Source organism: Heptranchias perlo, chromosome 30 (assembly GCF_035084215.1).
Source record: "Heptranchias perlo isolate sHepPer1 chromosome 30, sHepPer1.hap1, whole genome shotgun sequence".
NCBI classification, from domain to species: domain Eukaryota; kingdom Metazoa; phylum Chordata; class Chondrichthyes; order Hexanchiformes; family Hexanchidae; genus Heptranchias; species Heptranchias perlo.
In genome coordinates, this window is record NC_090354.1 from 10015364 (window position 1) to 10041666 (window position 26303).

The 26303-nt window shown below is 40.0% G+C and overlaps 1 protein-coding gene across 1 annotated transcript in view; it reads right to left on the reverse strand.

The window, feature by feature from the left end:
- Positions 1-7765: 7765 nt before the first annotated feature.
- The window catches only part of dnajc7 (DnaJ (Hsp40) homolog, subfamily C, member 7), a 35705-nt gene continuing 17167 nt past the window's right edge, over positions 7766-26303 (reverse strand). Inside the window, exons 5-14 of the mRNA XM_067968872.1 lie at positions 25954-26028; positions 25086-25204; positions 23923-24076; positions 21362-21526; positions 19871-19962; positions 17062-17135; positions 14802-14948; positions 11248-11400; positions 10228-10290; positions 7766-8042 (exon numbers count right to left, since the gene is read on the reverse strand). Coding sequence (XP_067824973.1) covers positions 8005-8042; positions 10228-10290; positions 11248-11400; positions 14802-14948; positions 17062-17135; positions 19871-19962; positions 21362-21526; positions 23923-24076; positions 25086-25204; positions 25954-26028 — 1080 coding nt within the window. The 3' untranslated portion in view covers positions 7766-8004. The remainder of the gene's footprint in view (positions 8043-10227; positions 10291-11247; positions 11401-14801; positions 14949-17061; positions 17136-19870; positions 19963-21361; positions 21527-23922; positions 24077-25085; positions 25205-25953; positions 26029-26303) is intronic.

The following is a 26303-nucleotide window of genomic DNA, read 5'->3' on the forward strand; positions in this document are numbered from 1 at the left end:
TTTGTGTCATTGGTATACTTTATCATTTGCCCTTGGCAGCTTATTTGGTAAATGCTTTGCCCAGGGTGATGCTAAACCAGACAGATCAGGAGCGATCCGAGTGCAGTGTGTGGTTGGGTAAGTTATCGCACTAGGAGCAAAGAGAGGGCGCCACAATTAATTGCCCAGTGACTGCAGCTGAAAGTGGAAATTTCAGGCTTGGCTGTGATTAGACGCTCCTGCTCTTCACAGTTGAATATACTGCTGACATTCAGTAGCCACTCTCATACTGTAGAACTTCCATTATCTGTGCTGATAGAAGTTGGTCGATAGTCCAGGCGGCATGTTTTAACAAGCGATACCCCAGACAGGGTAATAAAGATATGTACAAGTACAAAGAAATGAATGGGATTGAATCTTTATCTCTAAGGTCAATTCAAGTCAAACAGACAGTACAGTGTGATGCCATCAGGCACAAGGCTTTAACCCATTGGAGGTTTCATTGCAAGAAGATTGCCCACTTGAAGGCTGGAGATCTGCCAACACCTCTAGAGGAATTGGGTGGGTGGGTACGGGGGAAAATGCCATTGCAGAGGTAACTTCGCTACAGTTAAATGTGGACTTCATGCAAATTGGGGTACCTGTCTGTTTTAGGACCAAATGCTCACTTCCCTCTTTCGTTTATGCTTCTTGTAATTGGCAACAAAATTGTTTGAACACAGACATAAAAGGTCAACATGGGTGGGTGGTAGGAGAGGTGGCCTGGAAAGTAATAAACTGAAACAATAAGCACAGTATCCTACCAGTAAAATGATGCTACTAAAATCTATGGGTCAAGTACTTTCAGTGCAATGGAAATTAGTTATTTTTTTTTGAAAGAGAGGGCATTTCTTTCAAGCAGGAAGATTCAGTTTTGTGTCTGGTGTTTCAAGTTGGGATCAAATGGCTTCTTTTGTCAAAAAAATAACTGGGGTGTGTGGTGCAGAGTGGTGATCCTCAAGTCACTGATATAACCACACTGCTATATGGCAAAGTGTAAGGCTACTTCCAGTGTACTTGCTCCGTGGCTGACAACAGGACAGTAGTGAATAAACCTTTGAAACCGGGCCTTATCCTATCCACAAGGGCTGGGAGTGATTGGGAGTAGGAACCCTGGCTGCTTATACTAGCTTCTCCCTCCCCGCCCTCCCATTTTCCAGGAGTACTGATACCCATTGCACATCCCCACAGTTGCTCTGCAGAGGCCAGGGGTCAAACTTGGGACATTCCCAGCCCATGTGGGTCAGTGGGATTGAGTGAGCAGAACTATATGTAGAATGCAGCGTCAGGGTAAATGCAGTGCAGCAGCCTGAACTTGGATTAACTTTGTCCTCAAGTGCTAAATAGGGAAAAATCTTGAGATGCACAATAAGCTTCTACGCCCCTGGCCAATGGAGGGTGGGATTCCCACTTGCTATTCACTGACTGCCATTGGAACAGGAGTAGGCCATTCAGCCCCTCCAGCCTTTTCCGCCACGCAATTAGATCATGGCTGATCTGTACCCCAACACTATTTACCCACCTTTGATCCATATCCCTTGATATACCTTAACTTATAAAATTCTGTCGATCAGTCTTGCTCTGTTCAACTGAAGCATAATTTCCTCCCCTTTGTAGAGTCCCTTTGAGATAAAGGCCAACATTCTATTAGTCTTTTTTATTACCTTTTGTACCTGTGCACAAGCTTTTAGTGATGTGTGTACCTGGACACCCAAATCCCTTTCCCCTCCATGGTTCTTGGTCTTTCGCCATTAAAATATTCCAATTTGTCTTTATTGGAGCCAAAGTGGATGACCTCACTCTTCCCCACATCAAACTCCAGCTGTCACAGTTTTTTCCACTTAGTCTGTCTATGTTCCTTTGTAACTTCCTGTTTCCATCTACACAACTTACTGTGCCTCCTAACTTAGTGTCATCTGAAAACCTGGATACGCAACTCTATTCCTTCATCCAAGTCAATATATATGGTGAAAAGCTGAGGCCTCAGTACAGATCCCTGGAGAATACATCACATTCTATCAGAGTACATTCCCTTTATCTCTACTCTACCTCCCAACCAATTTCCAACTGATGCCACAAGGTTACCTCCAATTCCACGTGCTTTTATTTTTCCTAATAATCTTTTGTATGGAACCGTACCAAATGCCTTCTACAAGTCCATATAGACAACATCCATAGACACTCCTTGTCCATCATGTTAGTGACCTCCTCAAAACAGTCAACTAGATTAGTCAGACATGACCTACCCGTCAAAAATCCATACTGACTCTCGGTGATCAGCTTATACGTGTTCAAGTGCTCAGTCACTTTGTCCCTGATTATACATTCCAGTAACGGCCCCATAACGAACGTTAAACTGACAGGTCTGTAGTTTTCAGGTTTCCCCCTCCATCCTTTCTTAAATAATGGAGTGACATTTGTAATTTTCCAATCCAACGGTACAATTCCTGAATCTAGAGAGCTTTGGAAAATTATGACTAATGCATCTACAATTACCCCACCTGTTTCTATTAATACCCTAGGGTGAAAACCATCAGGTTCTGGAGATTTGTCTATCTTGTCCCATTACTTTCTCCATTACCATTTTCTTAACTTATATTAAATCCACTAAGTTCCATTATACTGTTGGTATCTTCTCCTTTTCCTCTAATTTAACAAGTCTTCCATTTCCTTATTATCCATTATAGCATCACCTACCATTAGAGTGTGCATGTGTGTGAACATCAGACGGGGACAGGGTCAAGCTTAGGGTATAGGTACATGGCTTAGCACCACTTGCTGTTGAGGCTGGCACATTGGGCCAGTTAGACAAAGCACCCGGAGGGCTGTATAACTCCACGAGTCAATGCCAGCGGGGTTTGGGGGGGAGAAAAGGTCTGATTTGCTTATGAAAAGATCACCTATTAATTGAGCAATCCTGTTTGTTTTATTTTTATTTAACATTCACTTTGTACATGGAAACTGTACAGAGTGTACATATTGTACAGCAGTAAAACATTGAGAAATGATACAATCAGAACAAAGTATGTGCAGCTTAATGTACATCACAAGGCTTACTAGAGAAATACATTACACAAAATAGGAAACATATTCAAAACCCTTCATGAGGTGCAGATAGAGTCTCACCATCAGGACCCCTTATGCATAAAATAACTACTCTGAATTAGAATTGAGTTATTAAATTCTGTAAATTCAATGAGTGATAATATTGGGGGAAATCATTGGTGGGAGGAGTTATGGAGCCACAGTAGAGGAAGCTGAAATTAACAGCACTGTAATTGCAGGTATCACTGACCTGGTCCTTCAACAACAGAGTTCATTTAATGGTGATGTTGGTTCAACTTTCGTACACTTTCGGGCTCAGTAACTCCTCTAGGCCAGTTCCCCAAATGATCAAGCCAAAATAAAGTGTAAAAGGAAAAAATTCTACATAACAATGTATTTAATAATGCTACTAACTCGGCGTTGGTTTTTTGTTTCAAAAAAGGAAATGAATTCCCTTTTTAATTGTTAAAAAAAACAGCAGTCTGACAGTCTGTATTTGGCAATTTTCAGTGTGAAAACAGGCACAAAACTAAAAATATCGACCCTACACATCAGCAATTAGACTTCACTTTGTAAATTGACCATTATCCAAAGTAGTACAAGCGCCTCTCCTTTCCCTTCCCCCCCTTCCCCTCCTCTCCCCCCCACCCCCCCAATGATAATGACTGGCCTTGTAGTAAAACAAAAATTGCTAAGGATTTTCAACGCCAGAGAACACAAACGTTTTGTAAATACACATCAATACAATGTTTCAAAAGTTTGGTTAATATTTCGGGTATAGATTATTTCTCCGAACAGTTCGGAAGCACCTCTACCTCAAAGGCTTACCTATCTCGTTTGTCTTCAGCTTTTAATTCAAGTTTTCAGCATGTATTTGCCCTTTTACCTAAACCCACGTTTCCTTTACACTCATCCTCCAGTTACTAAGTGAACACATACATAAAGCTTAGATCTCGGATTTGAGTGTATGTTATACTCAGTTTACAGGAGTGTTTAACTAAAGTACCCCATTCGTTGAAGGAAGGTGGGGAACTAGATCAAACTTTAATGAATAATTCGCTTTTAATTTTTCCTGTGGATTATTCTTTTGAAACTGAAGTCAGAGCCTTTAAATTTCCCTAACCTTTTAGAAATCGGTGTTGCACTGAATCAGACGGACCATCAAGGTCCCAGATTCGATCGCAAATCTTAACTGAGTTAGCTGTTCTCAACTAGAGCAGCAGTAGGGCCACTAATATTGGCTTCAGCTTCCCAGGCAATGGAAGATACCAAAATGGCCAAGGATGATAGATATCATCCAATGGTCCCTGCTGCATGTTCACGTAAGTGGACATTGAGCACGGCTCAATGATTGAATAGCCAATTGAAGAATGACTACTTGGATGAAGTATTAGAATGACCTGTGGAACTGTATCCTTGTATGAATTGTTACTACTTGCACTACTTGGCTTACTTGGGGAATGTGAAAAGAAAAACCGGGGGGGGATTCTTAATTCAATTTTTAAAATCTTACACAATATAATATGTTTAATGGACAGACTGGAAATATATAGCAGGGTTTTAACCAAATTTAAAAAAAAATGATCAGTAGCATTTTTAATGAATAGTTTAGTTTTTTTTGCATCAAGGTTCTTAGTATCAGACCGAGGCAGAAGCTTTTAAATCTCCTTCCCCTCGTAGGCCTGTTTAGAAATGAGGTCAGATAGCTCAGCGGATAAATGGCCACATGGTGTTGCATTAAACTGTTCTATTCCAATGATTCTTAAACATGCAAAGAGAAAAAATTAGAATTACAACCGGTGCAACACAAAGATTCATTAACATTTTCTCTGAAGCCATTTTCTTTTTAACTGTTTTCACAAACACGTAATTCTGTGTAAAGACAAAGAGCACTTGTTTGGTTTATGGATAGGACACGAAACCCTTATTCGTGCCACACTAGTCAGAAGCTTAAATTTTTTAAAAAACTGAAGTACATCTTTAAGCATATTTTAAATAAAAGACTTTAGACATATGCAAATTTTGTAATGTCAATGTTTGATCCTGTATTTGTTTTTATTCAAAGTTACACGTTAACCTTACAACTGGGGCTTATCCTTCCCAGGCAATATTTTCTGCCCATTTGTCACACCTCCCCTCCCAGTATTGCTTTAATCAAGTTACTATGGTGCGGGTTTGTAAGATAAAAGTTAAACAATAAATGCAAACCACCTCTCTGCCCTCCCCCCAAAAAAACAAGCAGCAACACATGAGAAACATCTTTGTGAAGGCCGGTTTGGACTTTAAAAAAAAATACAAACCACAAAGCAAGGTACGAGGATAGGAGGCTCAGCCAACCTACCCTCTGGGACTGGGAAGAATATCTTCAATACCTTAAGCACATATTAGAAAATATTCCTTTAATCTAATTGCATCATTTTTTAGAACCATGCATCTCTGAATATTAAAACATACCCACTTATTTTTAAATGTAAGCAGTATCTTAAGGTTAAGAAGAACAGTAGAACAGGTAACTTACCCGCTGGTCATTCCAAACACTTGAATCAAAAGTTTGTTATAATTTTGCACCAGCATGCTGGCCAATCTTAACAGAAAGGTTTCACTGTAATGTCTGGTTTTCTTTAGTGCAGAATTCTGCAAGAAATTCACAATCTTGTAATAAGTTTTATCAGATTTAAATAAATATTTAATGAGTTCATACAAGCCAAATGGCACAGTCCCACTCCCAAATTTAAACTGAACGAAGGTAGCCAGCTCAACACCAAAACATATTGGACTAAATATTATTTACTAATAGATGCCATTTGTAATTAAAAGTAATTTTGAAGAGGAAGGAACTTGCAATTTATTAATGTGCTACATCTGACTAAGTTTATGAAATGTACAAAAGGCTCCTCCCTACAGAAGTCAGCACTTTACTGAGTTAAACCATGCAATGAATTGGATGAAATGTCACAGAACTCCACTAACATGAGGGAAATAGGAACTTGATTTAAAAAAAAATAAACCTAATACAGGAGACTCTGGAGAGGTGAATGCCCAGTGTACAGCACTAAAAAAATGCGAGGTTTGTTAACTTAGACGCTTTATGGAAATGAGTTACTGGCTGACGGGAGACTTGTTGATGTACAGCTGTCCCTTCCATTTCTGCACACTGCAGTTCAAATAATCACGGTTTTAACACAAGACACTCGTGTTTTGTGAATTATTCTACATTTACTGAGGTGTTTTTCTTTTTTTTTAAAAAAGAAAAAAGGCTTTACATACTTAGTTTAAATACAATATTTTTTCAAGACAGATAAACAACACTTTCCTTCCAGACGTTACTTCAATTTTAAAAAAAAATCTACTATGCAATATGCATGGAGGCGGAGTATTTACTCTAAAGCTATTTTCCCTCCTTCCTATTCCCACATCACCAAAATACTCTTGCACACTGGAAAACATCATAATCAAATGCATAAACACACAAAGAATGCAATGGGCCAATAAATACAAATGTACAATTTTAAATTTATACTTTTCTCAACCCCTCATTAAACCTCCTTGCCTCAGACTCTATTCTACAGGCTTGAAGCCTCGGTCACTTTGTAAGCAGCAGCTAGAAACTGAGCAGTCTGTGGCAATTTGCCTCGCACATAGAGCCTCCCAGAGTCTGTCTGATACTTAAGAACCTGCTTCTAATGGTGCAGTAAGTTTGTAAAAAAAACAACCAGTTCTGCTATTGCTCCCACACAGTTTAGGCAGTTCTCTAGAACAGGGTACTTGTTTAGCAAAAAGGTACATCTGTTCAGAAGAATTTGTAGATGGCATCAAACTCCTGACTCTTGTGATTAGGAAATAGCAATACAGAATCAACTCACCTAAACTGCTAATAGTGTGAGCATGAGACACTCTCGGTCTCCCCACGGTGGGAGGGCCTGAAACATCTTGGCAATGAATCACGTCAAAAATGTGATTTTTTTGGTAAGTGAACATAGTGTTTATGGGGCACTGTAACTGACGTACAGCAACAATGAAGAGGGTGGGTGGGGGTTCCATGTTTCCTTTCATGGTAATTTTACTTTCGCAATTGTAGCTCACTATGTGTAGTCATACACTAAGCACATGCAGGTAGAACAGTTAATTTATACATACAGATAACTTCCTTAAAGCGTTAATGGAGCACTTCAAGGCTTCCAGAATTTTGGTGCTTTGTTCAGATGATCTTTGTGCTACTATGAAATGCAATTGTATTGGTTCAGAGATTTCCTAAATCGATGAAGCTTAAAATGGAAAGGTTACTGCGAGTCCAGTCGTAAAGCTAGGATGTATCAAAACATGCCTTTAATTGAAATGTTTTCCTCTCTTTTTTTCTCCCCCGTCCCTGTAGGCAGCGAGTTGAAGCTAGCACCTGTAACCGTCAGTAGCAAACGTTCTTTTCACTAGCAAGGTTGATTACTAGGAAGGGCAACATGAAAATTGGACTATGCAGAGAGGCTGGCAAAGTGAGCCGCTCCAGCAATCATTTAAAAGTTGATCATTCTGCTGAATAGCAGCATAGAAAAATCCACCGTCTCATCAAGTATGAGCGCCATTTTTGTTTTGAATGAACAGCGGATTTTTCCTGTGTTGGAGGAAATACTCTCATCTATACAAAAGCTCAAAGGCCTTTATTTACCTAACTGAAGATCATTAGCGTGAGGGACTGCATACTTCAAAATGAGGTAATCCTTTTTATTTTTAATTAATATGATTATAAAAACAAAGCATTAATAGGTCAGCTTCACATCCTGTGACGACGGCTTCTTCTTCAACAAAACATACAGTTACATGAATACAAGAGGTATTCAACTGAAACATGAAAGTTTTTCCTCTAAATAGATTAAACACAGGGAAACAAGGGTATTTATTTATTTTTGTTTGAGTTACACCCAGTGACATTGAACAAAAAGTTGTGCATTAGCCAAACTGGAAGAAAAAATTCCCAGGACCAGAAGCTGAAAAGAGAGAGAAAAAAAAATCAAGTATTAGCATCAACAACCAATCTTAAACACCTACAAATGTACTTTATTTGAATGTCAACTTCCATTTGGTTAGATAGATTATTGTACTGGACAAGAATTGTTCCTGATAAAAAGGGCCCTCTGCATACATGTTAGATTGCAAAGTGGTGCAATGGATAGCACATCAGATCTCTAGTAACTCACCATTTGAAGTTTGCGTGAATAAGTTTGGCATTACTGGAAGGTTGTTTGAGTAAACTGGGCATTGTTATGGTGAGTAACTCTAGTATTATTGGCAGGCTGCGGTGAGTAACTCTAGTATTATTGGCAGGCTGCGGTGAGTAACTCTAGTATTATTGGCAGGCTGCGGTGAGTAACTCGAGTATTATTGAAAGGCTGCGGCGAGTAACTCGAGTATTATTGAAAGGCTGCGGCGAGTAACTCGAGTATTATTGAACGGATGCGGCGAGTAACTCGAGTATTATTGAAAGGCTGTGGCGAGTAACTCGAGTATTATTGAAAGGCTGTGATGAGTCACTGATATTACAGGCTGCGGCGAGTCACTGATATTACAGGCTGTGGCGAGTCACTGATATTACAGGCTGTGGCGAGTCACTGATATTACAGGCTGTGGCGAGTCACTGATATTACAGGCTGTGATGAGTCACTGATATTACAGGCTGTGGTGAGTCACTGATATTACAGGCTGTGGTGAGTCACTGATATTACAGGCTGTGGTGAGTCACTGATATTACAGGCTGCGGTGAGTCACTGATATTACAGGCTGCGGTGAGTCACTGATATTACAGGCTGCGGTGAGTCACTGATATTACAGGCTGCGGTGAGTCACTGATATTACAGGCTGCGGTGAGTCACTGATATTACAGGCTGCGGTGAGTCACTGATATTACAGGCTGCGGTGAGTCACTGATATTACAGGCTGCGGTGAGTCACTGATATTACAGGCTGCGGTGAGTCACTGATATTACAGGCTGCGGTGAGTCACTGATATTACAGGCTGCGGTGAGTCACTGATATTACAGGCTGCGGTGAGTCACTGATATTACAGGCTGCGGTGAGTCACTGATATTACAGGCTGCGGTGAGTCACTGATATTACAGGCTGCGGTGAGTCACTGATATTACAGGCTGCGGTGAGTCACTGATATTACAGGCTGCGGTGAGTAACTCGAGTATTACTGGAAGGCTGTGGGTTTATGTCACACCATAGTTGGATTTTATCCATCTTTCAGCTGAGACATTTTACCGAAGTCCTATTTACCTCTATTGGGAAGACCGTACGGTTGGTATTCTGGGAGACTGAGGTCAAAATAAGCTGAAAGGCCTTCTTCATCTATCTAAAAATATTTGCTCCTACTCTCTCTTGAAAGTCCTGAAAGTGGATTAAGATTCCATGGGTACCTCATCAAAATGGCCATTTTTCATGTGAGCCTAGAGAGTGAATGTTGTTGAGCTATTTATTCATGCATGGCATCACAGCTTAGCCTGATCCAATTCTTACTTCCACACAGGAGCATTTTCTAGCAGGGAGCACTGGAAGTCTTGCCTCTACCCATTGGGTAATTGGGGGGGGGGGAGCCCTTACATTGCAATCTTCGATTTAAATTAAAAGCAAACGATTATACATTTTGTATATATCAAGTGTTCGAAATTACATATTACATATAGAACTACATGGTGTCTATAATACAGGAACAGGCCATTCCGCCCAACTGGTCTATGCCGGCGTTTATGCTCCACACGAGCCTCCTCCCATCCCTCTTCATCGAACCCTATCAGCATAACCTTCCATTCCTTTCTCCCTCATGTGCTTATCCAGCTTCCCCTTAAATGTATCTATGCTACTTGCCTCAACTACTCCTTGTGGTAGCGAGTTCCACATTCTAACCACTCTCTAGGTAAAGAAGTTTCTCCTGAATTCCCTATTGGATTTATTAGTGACTATCTTATATTTATGGTCCCTAGTTTTGATCTCCCCCACAAGTGGAAACATTTTCTCTACGTCTACCCTATCAGACCCCTTTATAATTTGAAACACCTCTATCAGCTCACCCCTCAGCCTTCTCTTTTCCAGAGAAAAGAGCTCCAGCCTGTTCAGCCTTCCCTGTTAAGTATATCCTCTCAGTTCTGGTATCATGCTTGTGAATCTTAAAACTCACCTTCAAAACTGAAGCCACCCGGGCTACCGAAAAACGCCTTGAAAATATTATTAGCATCAAAATCTGCAACAAAAAAAAATATTAACTTAACTGTAATGAAAACAAGGATCACAAGCAGCTGTCTGTAGGTAAAGCAAACCTAAAATTTCTATTTTGCATGCTTTTTCTTTTTCCAGTTTTCTCCTGAAATGACTCATGCTGGATCAAGGTTCGACAGGTGCTGATGGCTCTCAGTTAGCCCACGAGGGCTATTGGAACCAAATCTGGTGCATGGTGTCCACACAAACAGTTTTCCAGCAGAAGTCACTGGTTAACAATCGGGGGCAGCAATACTAGACGATCTTCCTAGATCTAGCCCAGAAATGCTGAGATGGCGTAACAGCACAGACAAGGTGTTTCTGGCTCTGCACCGTGCCAAACAGTGCGTTTACCACTAGTCCACTGGGGAAATCTCACACTGTTCCTGTTCAGTAGTTCCACATATTCATCCAAGGCCATTGCAAATGTACATTTGGTTCAAATAACCCAAGAATTACACATTTTCTTTTCACCTATTTCGCAACGCTTGAACACCAAATAAAATGTTTTATTGTAATCATGGTCTCTTCACAGCGACAGTCAGCCTGGGGACTGCCAATCAGGTGAATGCAAGAAGTTGTTCTGCAGTAGTTCTGAAGTAAGCATGCAATGCTTAATGTAGATATGGCTGTAGACAAGCTGCAAACAGTACTGCAAATACAAATGACCCCATCCTCTGATTGTAGGTAAGAGAATGGTTTTGGAGGTGGGGGGGGGGGGGGGGGGGGGGAATGGAAGATCCCGGCCAATGCTTTTCCCATAAAAGTCATTAGCTTATAAATGAGTTTGAATGGGTTACCCGATTCTGTATTAGAAATTTCTGATTATAAATTAAAATCAGACTGATAGTCTGCGTAGGATGGCAATTTAAAGCTGTATGGAAATGCTGCTGGTTAAAGGGTTGAACACCAGCCGACAGTTTTTCTAGAGAGGAGCACTTACCACCAGAGTTCATGCCGTCATCATCCAAATCCTGACCGCTATCATAACGTGCTTTCTTCTTTGGATCTGACAGAATACTGAAAGCTTCTCCCACTTCTTTAAATTTCTTTTCCTCTTCTTTCTGTACCTCTGGACTGGCACTACTATGTCGATCTGTGCACCGAGGGAAAGGGGCCAGTTAGCAGTGAAGTGTGTTTTTCTTGCAAATTTTTTTTTGAATTCTCAAATGTGTAACTTTCATATATATTTTCAGGCCATTGTACATTTAGGTGTATATCCACAAATATATTTCATGGAAGTGGATGTTTACATATACAATTTATAAAGCCACTGATATTTTGATTGCACTATGCTTGCAGGAGGATTGCATTGATACATCCAGGTTTCTTGCTATGACTGTGCTTGAGATTAATTAGGTCTAGGAATGGGAAAATGGTGGGGGGGGAACCTATTTACTAGTTATCAGTTCAGCTGGGCTTGTTGTCCATCACGACGAGTGGGTGAATAGCAATGAAGTTTTGACATATCAAAGTAAAATCCCACTGTTTGTACATTCAGCAACATTTCAAATAAACAAAAGAGTCCACAGATTCTGTACAAGCACTTCGTAAATTCAAGATGACAAAAGGCTCACAGCAAAAATCAACGTTGAACAGATAATTCTCCTACGGGTGGAAAATTCCAGATCGGCAGCCTCAAAAATCGGCAGAAGGTTTTGGCAACCGAGTGAGTGAACTGATTTACTGCTGTGTACTTTTTGCCACTAGATGGAGCTTGAATATTGACAGAGCTCACAGAATGGCAAAAACCCAATGCCTGAATTATATTAGGATCCTTGTAAAATGGAGGAACTCAGTCACACATGAAGAAAAGCAAACTCAGCACATCTCACTGTGGATTTCAATATGCAGGCTATGTTTACTGTTCTTCTACCGTGAAACATATACAGCGAAACCTGCAAATTAGTGGCACATAAGGGACTCGCATCAGGTCTCCTTTATTTGCAGGTGTTCCTATTTTCTAAATGGTCATTGTATGTACAGTAAACATCCTTGGATTGGCTGTGTATCCTGCAGCATTCCTTCTTTTTTTCGCCCTCACCTGGGACTGTACCTAATTCTGGAGCCCGACCAGCAGGATGAGATTTCAATTCATTTTCTGTTGTTGGTTTTCCCAGTTCATTGTTATCCTGGGGGTCCTTTTCCATTGAGGGAGAGATGTCCTGATCCTGGGATCTGCTACGTTATTGAACTTGCCTTATAAAGGTTGGGTCCACTGTAGTTGCGATTCTTTATTTATGGTTTTGCGTCAGCAGCTGTTGTGTGAGGAGTTCGAAGAACCAGGAGGCCACCCATGAGCAGGCGAAGAGGGAAAACCATTCTCTCCATCTCTCCCCCAACTTTTGAGTCCCCCCCCCCCGAACACCCGCAATTTCAGGGCCCCCGATTCCCGACTCCCCCGGGCGGCCATGGCTCTCTGCGGATGACGGCACCGAGCAGTAGCCAGTGACGAGCTCCACGGAAAAGGCAAGAAATGATTCGATTTAAAATTAATGCTGTTCAACATTGTTCTGACTCCCGTTAGTCAGTTAGTCTTACGGTACCTCAAATAAGTGTCTTTTTTCACGTGGAGTGAGATTTGCCGTTGCCAGGTGCGGTTCCCGGCTTTTGTAGAATGGGAAGTTGTTTACTCAACATCCATAACGGCGGAGAAACCACTATCCCTGGGATAGAGGCGGCAAGTATTTAACCTCAGAGATCGAGCGGTTTCTCTGCCACTATGGATGCTGAGAAGAGATCTCCATTCCACAAAAGCTGTTTCTTTCAGCTGCTGCCACCTCGCACTTAACCTGCATGTCCCGTGTTTCAAGTTGTAAACAGACTTGGTATATTGAAGGCTATTCGTAGCTTGTAATTTGCGAGTGTCCATTGTTTCAAGGTGCAGCTTGTATATTTTACAATGTAAATTATTTGGGACTGCCAATGAGTGTCCGTTTTTTGCAGGTGTTCGTTTGTACAGGTTTCACTGTATTTCTCCTGCTGCTTGTTGAACCTATTTCATTCTGAATGTACCAGGTAATTTTCCAAATATCACACTAGGTGGCAGCCTACTCCAGAGTCAATGCCTCCACGTGTAAAGTAGTATCAGGTCCTGAAACAATTTGGCCAGAAAATATTTCCCGCAACAGCATGGCCAATTCTCTCAAAATAAGATAGCTGGCAACGAAGAGCTCTTTGTTTTCTATTTATATAAATGACTTGTATATAGGTTCAAGAGGAATGATATTGAAGTATGTAGATGATACCAAATTAGGCGTCGCAGCAAACTGCGATAGTGTGCAGGAGACACAAAAGTTAGCAGAGTAGGCCAGTAAGTAGCAGATGCAGTTCAATGCAGATAAATGAGAAGTAATATATTTTGAAAAAAAATCACAACAAAATGAAGTATACCCTAACTAGTACAATTCGTAGAGTGGAAGAACAGGGGAATCTAGGGGTACAGATACATAGATCTTTAAAAATGGGATTGCAGGTACAAAAGGCCGTAAAAATGATAGAAGAGATTTAGTTTTACATATTTGCACAAGGCTTAATATTTGGTTAAGCCACAGCTGGAGAGTACTGTATGCCGTTCTGAGCACTCCATTATTGGAAGGACATTAGGGCCAAGCAAAGGGTACAGCAAAGATTCACTATAATGATGTCAGGAATTAGAGATTATAGTTCCAAAGAAGGGCTCAAACAATCGGGCTTTCTGTATTAGAACAGAGAAGGTTGAGCAGGTATTTAATTTTTCAATGTTACGAAAGGTACAGAAAAGACAAAGAGTGAAAAATTTAAGTAGCTAGAAATTTGAAAAGGAAGAACGTAAAATAGGGAGACAGGGCAGGGAAGTGGCATTAGATTAGACAGTTCCAGTTGTAGAGCTAACATTGGCACAGAGACAATGGGCTTTGGATGAACAGTTTGATTCAGTGATGGGGGACTGTAGGTTTTTTCTGGATGAGTTAAATTGCCTCTTGCATCAATGTGTTGAGAAATTATTTACCTTTTTACACTCACAAAAGAATGTATGGCTAAATTTAGCGATAAAGACATTTGAATAGCTTAAGTCACAGAAACTTCTGCAGTGCCTAAAAGTTCGGTTGTGGAATTTTATAAAAACATAAAATTTACAGCAAGAGAAGGCCATTCAGCCCATCGAACCCACTCCATTCAGAGCCCATTCATATCATTTCTATGAAAATACAAAGAACACTTCAGAAGGTATGAGGGAAAATTCTTCACTTTTTCGACTCCCAATTAAGCATAGTGGCTTTCTTTTAAAGAGTACAAATGCACAGGCAAAACAAGGCAAGTCCAAAAGGCACAATCACGCAAAAAAATGTCTTCATTTAAAGCGTCTTCAAATTATAAATAAATGTAGCTGGATTTGCTTCTTATTTTCTACTTAAAGCAACATTCTTTTCAGAGAAAGCAAAATTAATTTCAACTCAACTGGGTCTCAAACCCAACATTTGTTTGGGAAGTGCTGTAAATCACAGGAGCACATACCTGGATGATGCATCAGTGCCCGCTTCCTGTAGGCTTTTTTAATTTCATCTTCTGAAGCATTTTTGTCAACACCAAGAATTTTGTAGTAATCTTTTCGTTTGCTCTTCTTCAGTTCGAGTTGTGCATTCTTAAGAAGCTGCTTGTGCTCTAATAACAAAAATAAAGAACCTAAATGTTACGGGCTGTGCTTGTTACGGTTCACTTGCTGAACCACTGAGGGAAAAAGTAATAACTAAGCATGTTTAATTTTAAATAATTCTAAACACATTACTTATGTTTTCATTTCAGGGCCTGCATTTGCAGATGCTCTTCCCCTTTCTCCAATTTCCCTCTTGTTCTGGTCTTTTCTTTAGTGTGGGCCTTTCCCATGTCTTTTCACCCTCATCTATTTTCACATTATTGTGTTTCTTTTTTCAAAATCTTTCCATTGCATCACTGAGGCGATTTAAAAAAAAATTAAGCCGTTTACAGGTATTTCATCCCAATAACTCTTTCCCTATGATTGGATTCGGTTGTTTCTGCCCCACTATTTTTACTTGATCATTTTCTAATTACACTGAAATACTTGCTTATCGTTCAGTTTTGATGAAGGATATAATGCAAAACATTAATCCTTCTCTTTGGACCTGCTCTGTGTTTCCACCATTTTCTGTTTTTATTTCATTTTCAAGGTGCAGTTAGCATTTTCTAATTTCTTAAGCTTTCAGTTATCCAAACCGTTTGCCATCTCAACCATTTGAAAGTCAAAAATTATACGTAAGATCGATCCTAAATAAGATCTACAACTCAACCTTCCAAATATCACTGATACCCACTTGGTGTCAAAACACTAAAATGTCACCGCATCATTTAAATTTAACTGATTGACCAAACTAGATTTATTATCAGACCATTCACAAAGGTCAGATTGGTAAATATTTACAGCATCAGAAACAAATTAAATAAAATGCAATACTTGACCAACACAGACAGTTTTAGTTAATGCTCCATAAAAGCCTGTATTCTAAAAGATGATAATGATTGTGTGCTGTATGGACGAGGGAGTCTTGAGCCATTTTAAAGTTGTATCTATTCAACCTTGGCTCCCTTTGCCAGCACGAAACACAGTCCATTTTTTCCAAAGTAGGCTACGTTTCTTTTTGTAAAGTTGTTGTATACCCTTCAGATTAAGAGAGTTTATTCTAAAGGCACAAAACTCCAAAGAGTCTGCATTTCACATCTTATAATAATTGTCTAACAAGTTAACAATAGTGAACTGTACATCAAAATTCAGAGTCTCACAGCCAAGAGTAAAGGTGATGTCTGGTTGACATTTTTCTCACTTGCGATAAAACCCATTATAACTCAGTGACACTACTTCAGGAGGATATAAGGAACACAAATTCAGACTAGTGAAAGACAAATTTAGGATTGACACCAGGAAGCTCAACCAACATATGGAATTGACTTCTGGGTAGGGTAGCAGAATCCAAAAAAAAAGCCTGCGATCATTTAAAAAAGTGATGGGGGACTGTAGTTTCTTTCTGGATGAGTTAAATTGCCTCTGGCATCAGGATGCACCCTGTGACATGCAGTGTGTTGAGAAGTTACTGATCCTTTCACACTCACAAAAGAATATATAGCCACTAGCGATAGAGAAATTTGAATAGCCCAAGTCACAAACTTCTGCAGTTCTCAAAAGTTTGGTTATGGAATTTTTAAAAAAACATAAAACTCAGAGCAAGAGAAGGCCATTCAGCCCATCAAACTCACAGCATTCAGAGCCCATTCATGTTATTCTATCAGTGACTTCCCTCCTACCCACCTGCTGACTTGCACTTTAGAGATCACGAAGTTCCATTCCCAACCTTCCCGAAAAACATAAATCAAGAAAACATACTTTGGTGGCGAGAGAAACAGGTTAGGTCCTGTCCCTCAAACACTAAGAGTGGAACACATGTCATCTCACCTGCAATTAGGTAAATCATATAGCTCTAACACAACCAAAACTCATCGGGTAAGTGCAGCAGTACACCCTAATGCTACTGCCACCAGAAACAGCCTCCAGGGTTGTCTGCAACACAAACCATTCTAAGGCACACTGGCTATCACACTTCACTTTGTATACCACTAAAATAATGCAGCTCATCTGATATAACCAAAGAACAATTTCAACAAATAATAGATCGATTCTGCTTGCTTTGCTGAATAAATATTTTTTGCGAGACATTTAGTTTTGAAGCTTTACATCAACATCCCCAGGACGGTCTTATTATTTTACCTTTTGTTTTTTCTGTCTGGTAAACTTTCTCATAATCTCTTACAGCTTCTTCATATTGTTCTGTATCCATATAACTACAGGGTATAAAAATAAATAAAATGTAAAAATTCAACATAAATAGCCCTGCCAGCCACATAACAAAATGCTCTCGGATTCCCAGTGTTTACAAAGAGAGCTCCTGAAGAGTCCAATCTTCACTTTCACATTCCCAGCCATTAGTGTGAACTTGGCGCAGTTGGCAGTACTTTTGTCTCTATGTCAGAAGGCCGTGGGTTCAAGCTCCACTCCAGGATCTGAACATATAATCTAAGCTGACATTTCAGTGCAGTATCAAGGAAATGCGACAATGTCAGATACGCTGTCTTTTGATGAGAGGTTAAACAGAGCCCTGTCTGCCTGATCGGGTGGATGTAAAAGGTCCTACAGCAGGACTAGAAGAGGAGGGAGGTGTCCTGGCCAGTATTCTTGCTTCAATCAACACCACCAAAAACAAACTAAACAAGTCATTAGTCCTATTTGCTGTTTGTAGGATCTTGTTGCGTGCAAAATTAGCTGCCACATTTACTTACATAATAACTGTGACTGCACTTCAAAGGTAATTCATTAAATGTAAAGTGATTTGTAACGTCCTGAGGACACGATAAGGCACTATATAAATGCAAGTTCTTTCCTCTTTTGGTGTTCCCTACAGTTTGGTAAGGAATTGGCACTGCCTCCCACAGAGAATGTTCTACATCCTAAAAAGATTACTTCAAACAGGGCTAGGAAATAGTGTGTGCTTCTCATATTAAATATGCATTTGCACTTCTTGTTGATATCAAGAGGAGGCAATTCCCATGAAGATTAAAAGATAATAAGGCACAAAATAGATGACAGTGCTGTGGGTTTACTTCAGTACTATACAGTTCAGGATTAGGGACAAAAAATATCATCTTGGGGAGGTAGAGGGCATGGCTGAGGTACTAAATGAGTACTTTGCATCAGTCTTCACTAAAGAAAAGGATGCTGTTAATGTCACAGTAAAGGAGGAGGGAGTAGAGAAATTGAATAGGATAGAAATAGATAAAGAGGAGGTACTTAAATGGCTGGCAGCGCTCAAAGTAGAAAAAAGTCACCCGGTCCAGATGGGATGCATCCTAGGTTGCTGAGGGAAGTAAATGTGGAAATAACGGAGACTTTGGCCACAACCTTTCAATTTTCCTTGGATATGGGAGTGATGCCAGAGGCCTGGAGGGTTGCAAATGTTACATCCTTGTTCAAAAAAGGAGTGAGATAAACCAGGTAATTACAGGCCAGACAGCCTAACGTTGGCGGTAAGAAAAACTCTAATGACCATAATCGAGGTCAAAATTAATTGTCACCTGAAAGAAAATGGGTTAGTAAATGATAGCCAACATGGATATGTTAAAGGCAAATAGTGTCTGACAAACTTGATTGAGTTCTTCAATGAAATGACAGAGAGGGTTGATGAAGGTAGTGCAGTTGATGATGTGTATGTGGACTTTCAGAAGGTGTTTGATAGAAGTGTCACATAATAGACTTTGGCAAAATTGCAGCCCATGGAATGAAAAGGGGCAGTGGCAACATGGATATGAAACTGGCTAAGGGACAGAAAACAGAGTAGTGGTGAATGGTTGTTTATCAGACTGGAGGAAAGTATACAATGGTGCCACCCAGGGGTCGGTATTGGAAACACTGCTCTTTTTGATATATATCAATGACCTGGAACTTGGATATAGGGGCATAATTTCAAAGCTTGTAGATGACATGAAGCTTGGAAATGTAGAAAACAGTGAGGAGGATAGTAGCAGGCTTCAGGAGGACACACAGACTGGTGAAATGGGCAAACACATGGCAGATGAAATTTAATGCAGAAAAGTGTGAAGTGATGCACAATGGAAGGAAAAATGAGGAGGCAATATAAATTAATTGGTACAATTTTAATTGGGGGGGGGGGTGCAGGAACAAAGAGACTTGGGGGCTCACCTACACAAATCTTTAAAAAGGTGGCAGGACAAGTTGATAAGGCTGTAAAAAGAGCACACGGGGTCCTTGTCTTTGTTATAAACAGAGGCACAGAGTACAAAAGCAAAGAAGTTACCAGAATGGTACCAGGGATGAGGGGTTTCAGTTATGTGGAGAGACTAGAGAAGGTGGGATTGTTCTCCTTAGAGCAGAGAAGGTTACGGGGAGATTTAATACAGATGTTCAAAATTATGAGGGATTTTGATAAGAGTAGATAGGAAGAAATTGTTTCCACTGGCAGGAGGGTCGGTAACCAGTGAACACAGATTTACGATAATTGGCAAAAAATCCAGGGGAGAAATGAGGAGAATTTTTTTTTTAACGCAGCAAATTGTTATGATCTGGAATGCACTTCCTGAAAGGGTGGTGGAAGCAGATTCAATAGTAACTTTCAAAAGGGAACTGGATATATACATGAAAAGAAGAAATTTGTAGGGCCATAGGACTAATTGTATAGCTCTTTCAAAGAGCCAGCACAGACACGATGGGCCGAATGGCCTCCCTCTATGCTGTATGATTCTATGATTTGTCAGTTTCTTTCAGTAAAAAAAAACTGTTCTGTGAGGACTCGGTTAGGATGCTGTTCTTTTACTTCTTGGGTCTGAAACCATCACAGTTCGATAAGAGCTTATAAGAGTGGTACGTGAAATTTAAAGTCTCAATCCAATTCCCGTGGATGTGGCCCAAACTGGTCCTAAAATGCAATGAGTCAAACCAAATGTACATTCAGACACAATCCCAAGCCAAATACACTGAACTTCAATCCAACACAGTCGTTACTCACCACTGTGCCCGCCTCATGTATGCCTTGATATATGTGTCATCAAGTTTTATTGCATTCGTGCAGTCTTCTATTGCTTGTTGCATCTTATTGAGCTGTAAAATATTTGCCAACCATTGAACTTAGTATTCTTTAATCTGGTTCAAAAATAGGAGTAGCTGTCATAACAGGGATTTTTAAAAACTATGTTGTATTTAGTACTACGGTGTTTCTCCATGTTACAATGTGATAACACAATATGGGTATAGCCACACTGCTGTGTTTCTGAAAGTTCAGAAGAAGCACACAGACTTTCTTTAAATACTCTCAAATCAGAAAGCCTTTTTTAAATGCATTTGGTATATTTTATAATTGGAACTTCTTCACCGATAATGTAGAAAACTGAAAATCCTCTTTAAACATGTGACCATTTCACCCCAATTATAGACATATAATAGCCTCATAAGCTGTAATGCCGATATAAAAGCATCCCAGGAGCCTCTCAAAGCGCAGCACACTTTTCAAATTTGAAGAGAACGTCCTAAATGGTTATTTATACTCAAAGAAAATAGTGCGGATGCTGGAAATCTGAAATAAAAAGATAATGCTGGAAAAGCTCAGCAAGTCAGGCAGCATCTGTGGAGAAAGAAACAGAGTTAATGTTTCAGGTCGAAGACATTTCGTCAGAACCAGAAGATGTTTAAGAGTTAAAGTTTTTAAGCAAGTACAGAGCCAGGGGAAGGGGGCGGGGGGAAGAGAGGGAGGGGAGGAAAGAACAAAAGGGAAGTTCTGTAATAGGGTAGAGGGCAAGAGTGATTAAATGACAAAAGGGATGATGGTGCAAAGCAAGGAGGGTGGTAATGGGACAAGTTAAGAAACAAAAGATTGGTGAAGAATAGCTGTAAATATCAACAGCAGAACCACTACCAGCACTTGCTGTCCGAAAAAATGGGAGCAGTGGTTATGATCTGAAGTTATTGAAATCAATGTTGAGTCTGGAAGGAAAGATAACATTGTTTTTATTGGTTATTTATACTATTCATATATTACTTGAATTGAATTTTCTCCTTCATTAATCTTCTCCCCTCCTCTCCTAGAGGCATTGATTCTTTGGTGGTTCCAATTGTCGTGATCGCTACTATTCAGGTGAGCCTAGACAGTGAGTCGTGGCCAGGCATGTGGTGGGAGAGGGGGCAACATCACAGCTGAGCCCAATCACGTCCTCACTTGATGTGCATTTCTAGCAGGGATCACGAGATAGTGATCAGGAGCAGAAACTTGGGTCGATTTTCCCCTCCCTACCTTGCAGAGGACAATTGTAGCACCCATACCATTGCACCAGCTGACATCTCCCAACTCAGAAGAAATAAGGGATCACGTCTGAGGTCTTCCTGGTCTGGATGACGTAGTTAATCACTGGATAAACTTGAGTCATCAGGAAAATTAGGGGTTACCCTAATGATTGTTACAAATAACATTTACATGAATGAACAGTAAAAACCACAAGCAACTTACCTTGGAGCCCACTGTTCCTCGATTACAGTACAATTTAGCATTAGTTTTGATGTTATTTGGATCTATTTTTAGAGCTTCTGTATAAAGTTCATATGCCTTGTCAAAGGATCCTTCTTTAAACGCCCTGTTCCCTTCTTCCTTCTTCGCTCGTAAAGCTTTAGCATTCTATTTGCAGAAAGAAAATAAATAGCGCCACACTGTTGTCAGTCAGAAAGTAACATCTTATTTATCAGAAATTTATGCTTAACCATTAAAAATTTTCCTTTACGTTGCAAAAATGTGATCATTCAAGATAGTCTAAAATTGAAATGTAAATTTGAAGAAAAACACCCTTTTTAGTTGTGCATGCATCATTGCCTCACTAAAAGGGCCCATAGGCAATCTATCCTCAGGTTTCTGAAAGACAAAGCTTAATGTTTCAGGTACCACTGTTCAACAGAACCAGTAGAGTTCTGGTGAAGGATCACACCCAAATTAACAACTTTTCATTTTCTTACAAATGCTTACTGATCTGCTGTGCATTTCTGGTTTTTATTTCAGCTCAAGACGACTCATATGAAATGAAATGAATGTTAAAAGTTATCTTGAAGCTATAGCTGGTTTGGTGTTGAGGAACCAGGAAAGGCATCAGTGCAACTGTAGCTTCTGATGTCCATGCTGACTGGGCCTGATATTGTGAAGTCAGTAATGCAGTTAGGGAATAAATAGTTACTGCATCTGAATGCAATTACAGACGTTAGTGGATAATTATTAATAAAAAATAAGGTACATATAGACAGGTATTTTATAGTCTGGCAAATAGGATTGAAGGAAAATAATAACCTTGTGTAACTGTTCTAAAGTGTTCGTTTGCGGAATCGTCTCACCCCCCAATCCAAGAATCACAAAGATAGACATGATTGGTTGTACTTCCTGCACTGTTGGCCCTCTACTATGGGGACGCGATGCTACAACCTTGCATTGCACCATCTCGGTTTGTAGGCATTTTTCTCAATAGCTAAAATGAAATTACTCATGAAATAGCAGAATGGTGACCATATTTCAGAGATATACCAAAGCAAAAATGGTTTTCCATTCACTTTGGCTGGAAACAGGGTTAATTTGTGGTACGGTTAGTGTCCTTGCCTTGCTGCACTGCAGATAAAAAGTAATCAGCACAATAAAGATCTTGGCTGAGGCAGCAAACCATTGTGCTCTGTAAAGACACTGTACACTTTCTAGAAACTCAAAATTTAATCTAGGGAGGGATAACAGATACATTTTAGCCAATACAGATCATTTGTGGCTTATAGAGTTATTGAAAACACACCAAGACAAAATACCTCTAAGTGCACACATCGCTACTGCATATATCTCCCTTCCCATGTACGATGTCCAAACACTTGGTTCATTGGTATGTTTGCAGCCATGGGTATTTAAAAAAAGTTATATATATATATATATATATATATATACACATACATACACACACACTTATCAGGTAGCCCACGTTTTAAAGTGACTTAACAGACATCAATTGTTAAACCCTCTGATACAAATTTCTGCAGACATGTCAAATCTGCAGATGTTATGCAGCCTTCCACTGACCCTGGTTATAACATTGTTACAATGCTTCTAATATTCCAAGATTCATTCATTATAGTAACAACTCACTATAATACACAAAATTCAGTGGTGGACAATAGAATGGTTTAACAAAATTAGATTTAATCTGGTTTACAGGAACACATTCCAACATCTGTTCATCCAAAACTCAAATTCAGTGCATCAAGGCTGATTTTACCATGTTAATACACAATGCAGCTCTTAGTTTAGAAATTACTGGATAGATTTTTGGTAAAAAGTATCTCCTGAGTGGAGAACTGGCAGGGAGGATTGCCTCTCTGTAACAGAGCCCACCCAACTTTGGTTCCTTTTAAATTAATGGAAGGAAAATCAGACAGGCTCGGTTATGTTGAAACCCCACTCTGATTTCCCCATCTTGTGCTTTGCCAGGCAATACAGATGAAAATCTACCTCTTTTTCTAAAATGGAATCACCAAAAAACATACCAATGTCTCAAAATATCACATTTAAGCTATAAAATTTCACCACTATAAGAAGAAATTAAAACAACAAGTTGCAATTCAGTTTTTAAAAAAATTATTGATAAATGTGAAAGATTCCATTTGGCTGCCTCGTTTCACAGCAGCTGGAGTCTTCTGGCAAGCAAATCAAAACAAATTGAGGAGATCCAACTTTCTGTTTCCCCTCCATGCTTGCCACTTGATTTATCTCATTCTCTCTCCTCTCTTTCTAACCTTTGTGCTGACTTTCATCAGGTTGCTCAATAATAAAAGAAAATACTGCCCAGTTGCACACAAATAGAATGGAAAGAAGACAGACATAAGCCTCCTACCCTTCCTGTGATTGACACTTAAAAGAACTCTAGTCACATTAAGCACATCAAAATGTCACGCAATTGGAAGAGAAAATCTCTTTATAAAAAAACCAATTGCTATAGTAATAGTTTTATCAACCTTTCCCCCCATCAGCCTCAAAAAAGAGCCATGAGTACCTACCCTGCAAGCGAGTCGAGCCTTTTCGTGATCAGGTGCCATCCTTAAAGCCTGGACGAAGAACTGCACAGCCTTTTCAATACAGTCCTCATAGTAAAGGCAAAGCCCTCTCACATACAGGGCATCAGCATTAGTTGAATCCATACGCAAAATGTCACTGGAAGAAAAACAAGCAGAGTTGAAGGATGGTTGCCAACGCCTGAAATTAATGAACAGAGTTTAGCTGGCAGTAAACTGGGCAAAGTTTCAAAAGAAACTATATACCAATGGTTTTTTAAAAACGAAAGACTCCCCCCCCCCTTGAAGGTACCGACTCATATTGAAGTATGGTTCAATGGGCACCGCAGCCCTATGTTAGCTTGGCCATTCTTCATGCGAGGCAGAACAGTGAGTATCAGCAGGCTACTTGACAGCAGATGGCATTACAGCCGAGCCTGATACTGTTGCCACGCAACGTCGACATACATGCACTTTCAGCAGGGGTCACCGGATACCAATCAGGAACAGGACTTTATTTTGGCTGCTTTCCCCCCACCCCCGTTTAGCCCTGGCACAATGAGGCCAATTGTTCTACTGCAACTGATGTCCCAAGTGAAATCAGTTAACTCAGCACAGGCAGGAAATCGAACCTGGGACATTCTGGACTGTATAGCTTAGTATTTTACAAGGCTTAGTGCTTTACTAACTCGCTTAGCGCTTTACTCACTAGGTCATCAGGGGAATGCTATCACCTACTATTTTGCAATTTACATGTGATATGTATTTCTTACCCTATTGCAAATCTCCACTGGTTGTAAGAGCTCTTTGTGAAATGAGTTTGCACCATCTCAAATGCTTGGTGTCCATGTGACTAAAGCACAAAACTGTCTCTGATGCTTGGTAAGGAAAAAGGTGGGGGGGGGGGGGGGGGGGAAGAGTTCACATTGGTGCAGTATGTGCAGCTCCACGGAGGCTAGAGTGGAGGGAGAGAAGAGAAAGTTTTACCCTACACCTTACCATGCTATAAGTGACCTGGGAGTGCCCGATGCTGACTCTAGGTGTTCAAAATGGAAAGTGAGTCATTCGCCAGAACTAATATCCCACACCTTGAGTGCAATTTAAAAAAATGCAGAACTACAGTGACTAGCATACTTAAATTTACTGTACTCAAAGTGATGAATATCTACCTTGCTACTGACTGGGCATCAGGGTAGCGACCAAGCAGTGCTAAGCATTCAGCTTTAAGGATTTTGAAGCGGTGGCAGGCAGGAGCAAACTCAAGGGCACGATCCATACAGTATACAACCTGGCAGAAGAACAAGTCAGAGAAAAAGATTTAACATAGGACACCAGTCAATTAGCTCCTTCGTTCGATCCCAGTTGTGAAGGCGGTTAAAGCTGCTCAATTCCTTTACCATGAATACTCTCATCAACTTCATTGGTCAACTAAGAGATAATGAATTGATTAGTACTCACAGGTTAAAGAAAAAGAGGATAATTCCTTGCAATTAGTATAATTTTAAAAAAGTGATCCTGATGGATGGTGAGAATCTTTTAGAAAGGATCAAAGGAGGGTGTAGGTTTGCACCCCAAGTTCCCAATCTAAGCTGTGCCACTGTGGGGAGATGTTGAGTGACGGCCAAGTGCATCTTTGTAGCAGGGTTATACTAACCAGCTACGGAGCAGCATTGTTAAACGTCTGAGAGCAGACCAGCACCTGCTTTTGGAAGAGAAAAAAGGAGGGAAGAAAAAAGTACTTTAAAAGGAAAAGAGGTCAAATAATTGAAAATCAAGAGTAGCAACATGTTGATAGAATGGAGGTTTTCAAACACCAGCTTGCAAAGTCGCCAGGAAAGGACAGACTATTATCCTTTAATCTTCATACATTTCCAGATCCTCTAAAGTTAACTCCTTGAAAGTGAGCCAGTCATGCACTTGCTGGATGTTTAGACATTGCAACATTTAAGAAAAATGATTTACTCTTTTAAGCCCCCAAGTTGTTACAAATTAATTTTTAATGCATTTCCAACAATATACTTATGATGGTCTGATTACCTTTCTGAAATCTCCTTTTTCAAAGTCAACCTCAGCCATTCTTTCATACTCCAATACTGCTTCTGCATTCTTCAGCTAGAGAAAGAACAGGACATCCAAATCGAAGGTTCCAAAACAGGGTCAACTTTGTCAAATATTACTCAATATAGCAACTTCTTTGTTTGGACTAGGATAGGATCTACCATACAGTATTAATACACGGTCCTATTATGTGCCACTGATGATACTATGTCCAGATAGTTCCCATCCTGTGTAAATATAAAAGACAACAGCCTGGTGTCTGTGGGCACATGTGCGAGAGACACTTCACTGCAGACACTCAGCAATCTGCACAATATAATTTCTCTTTG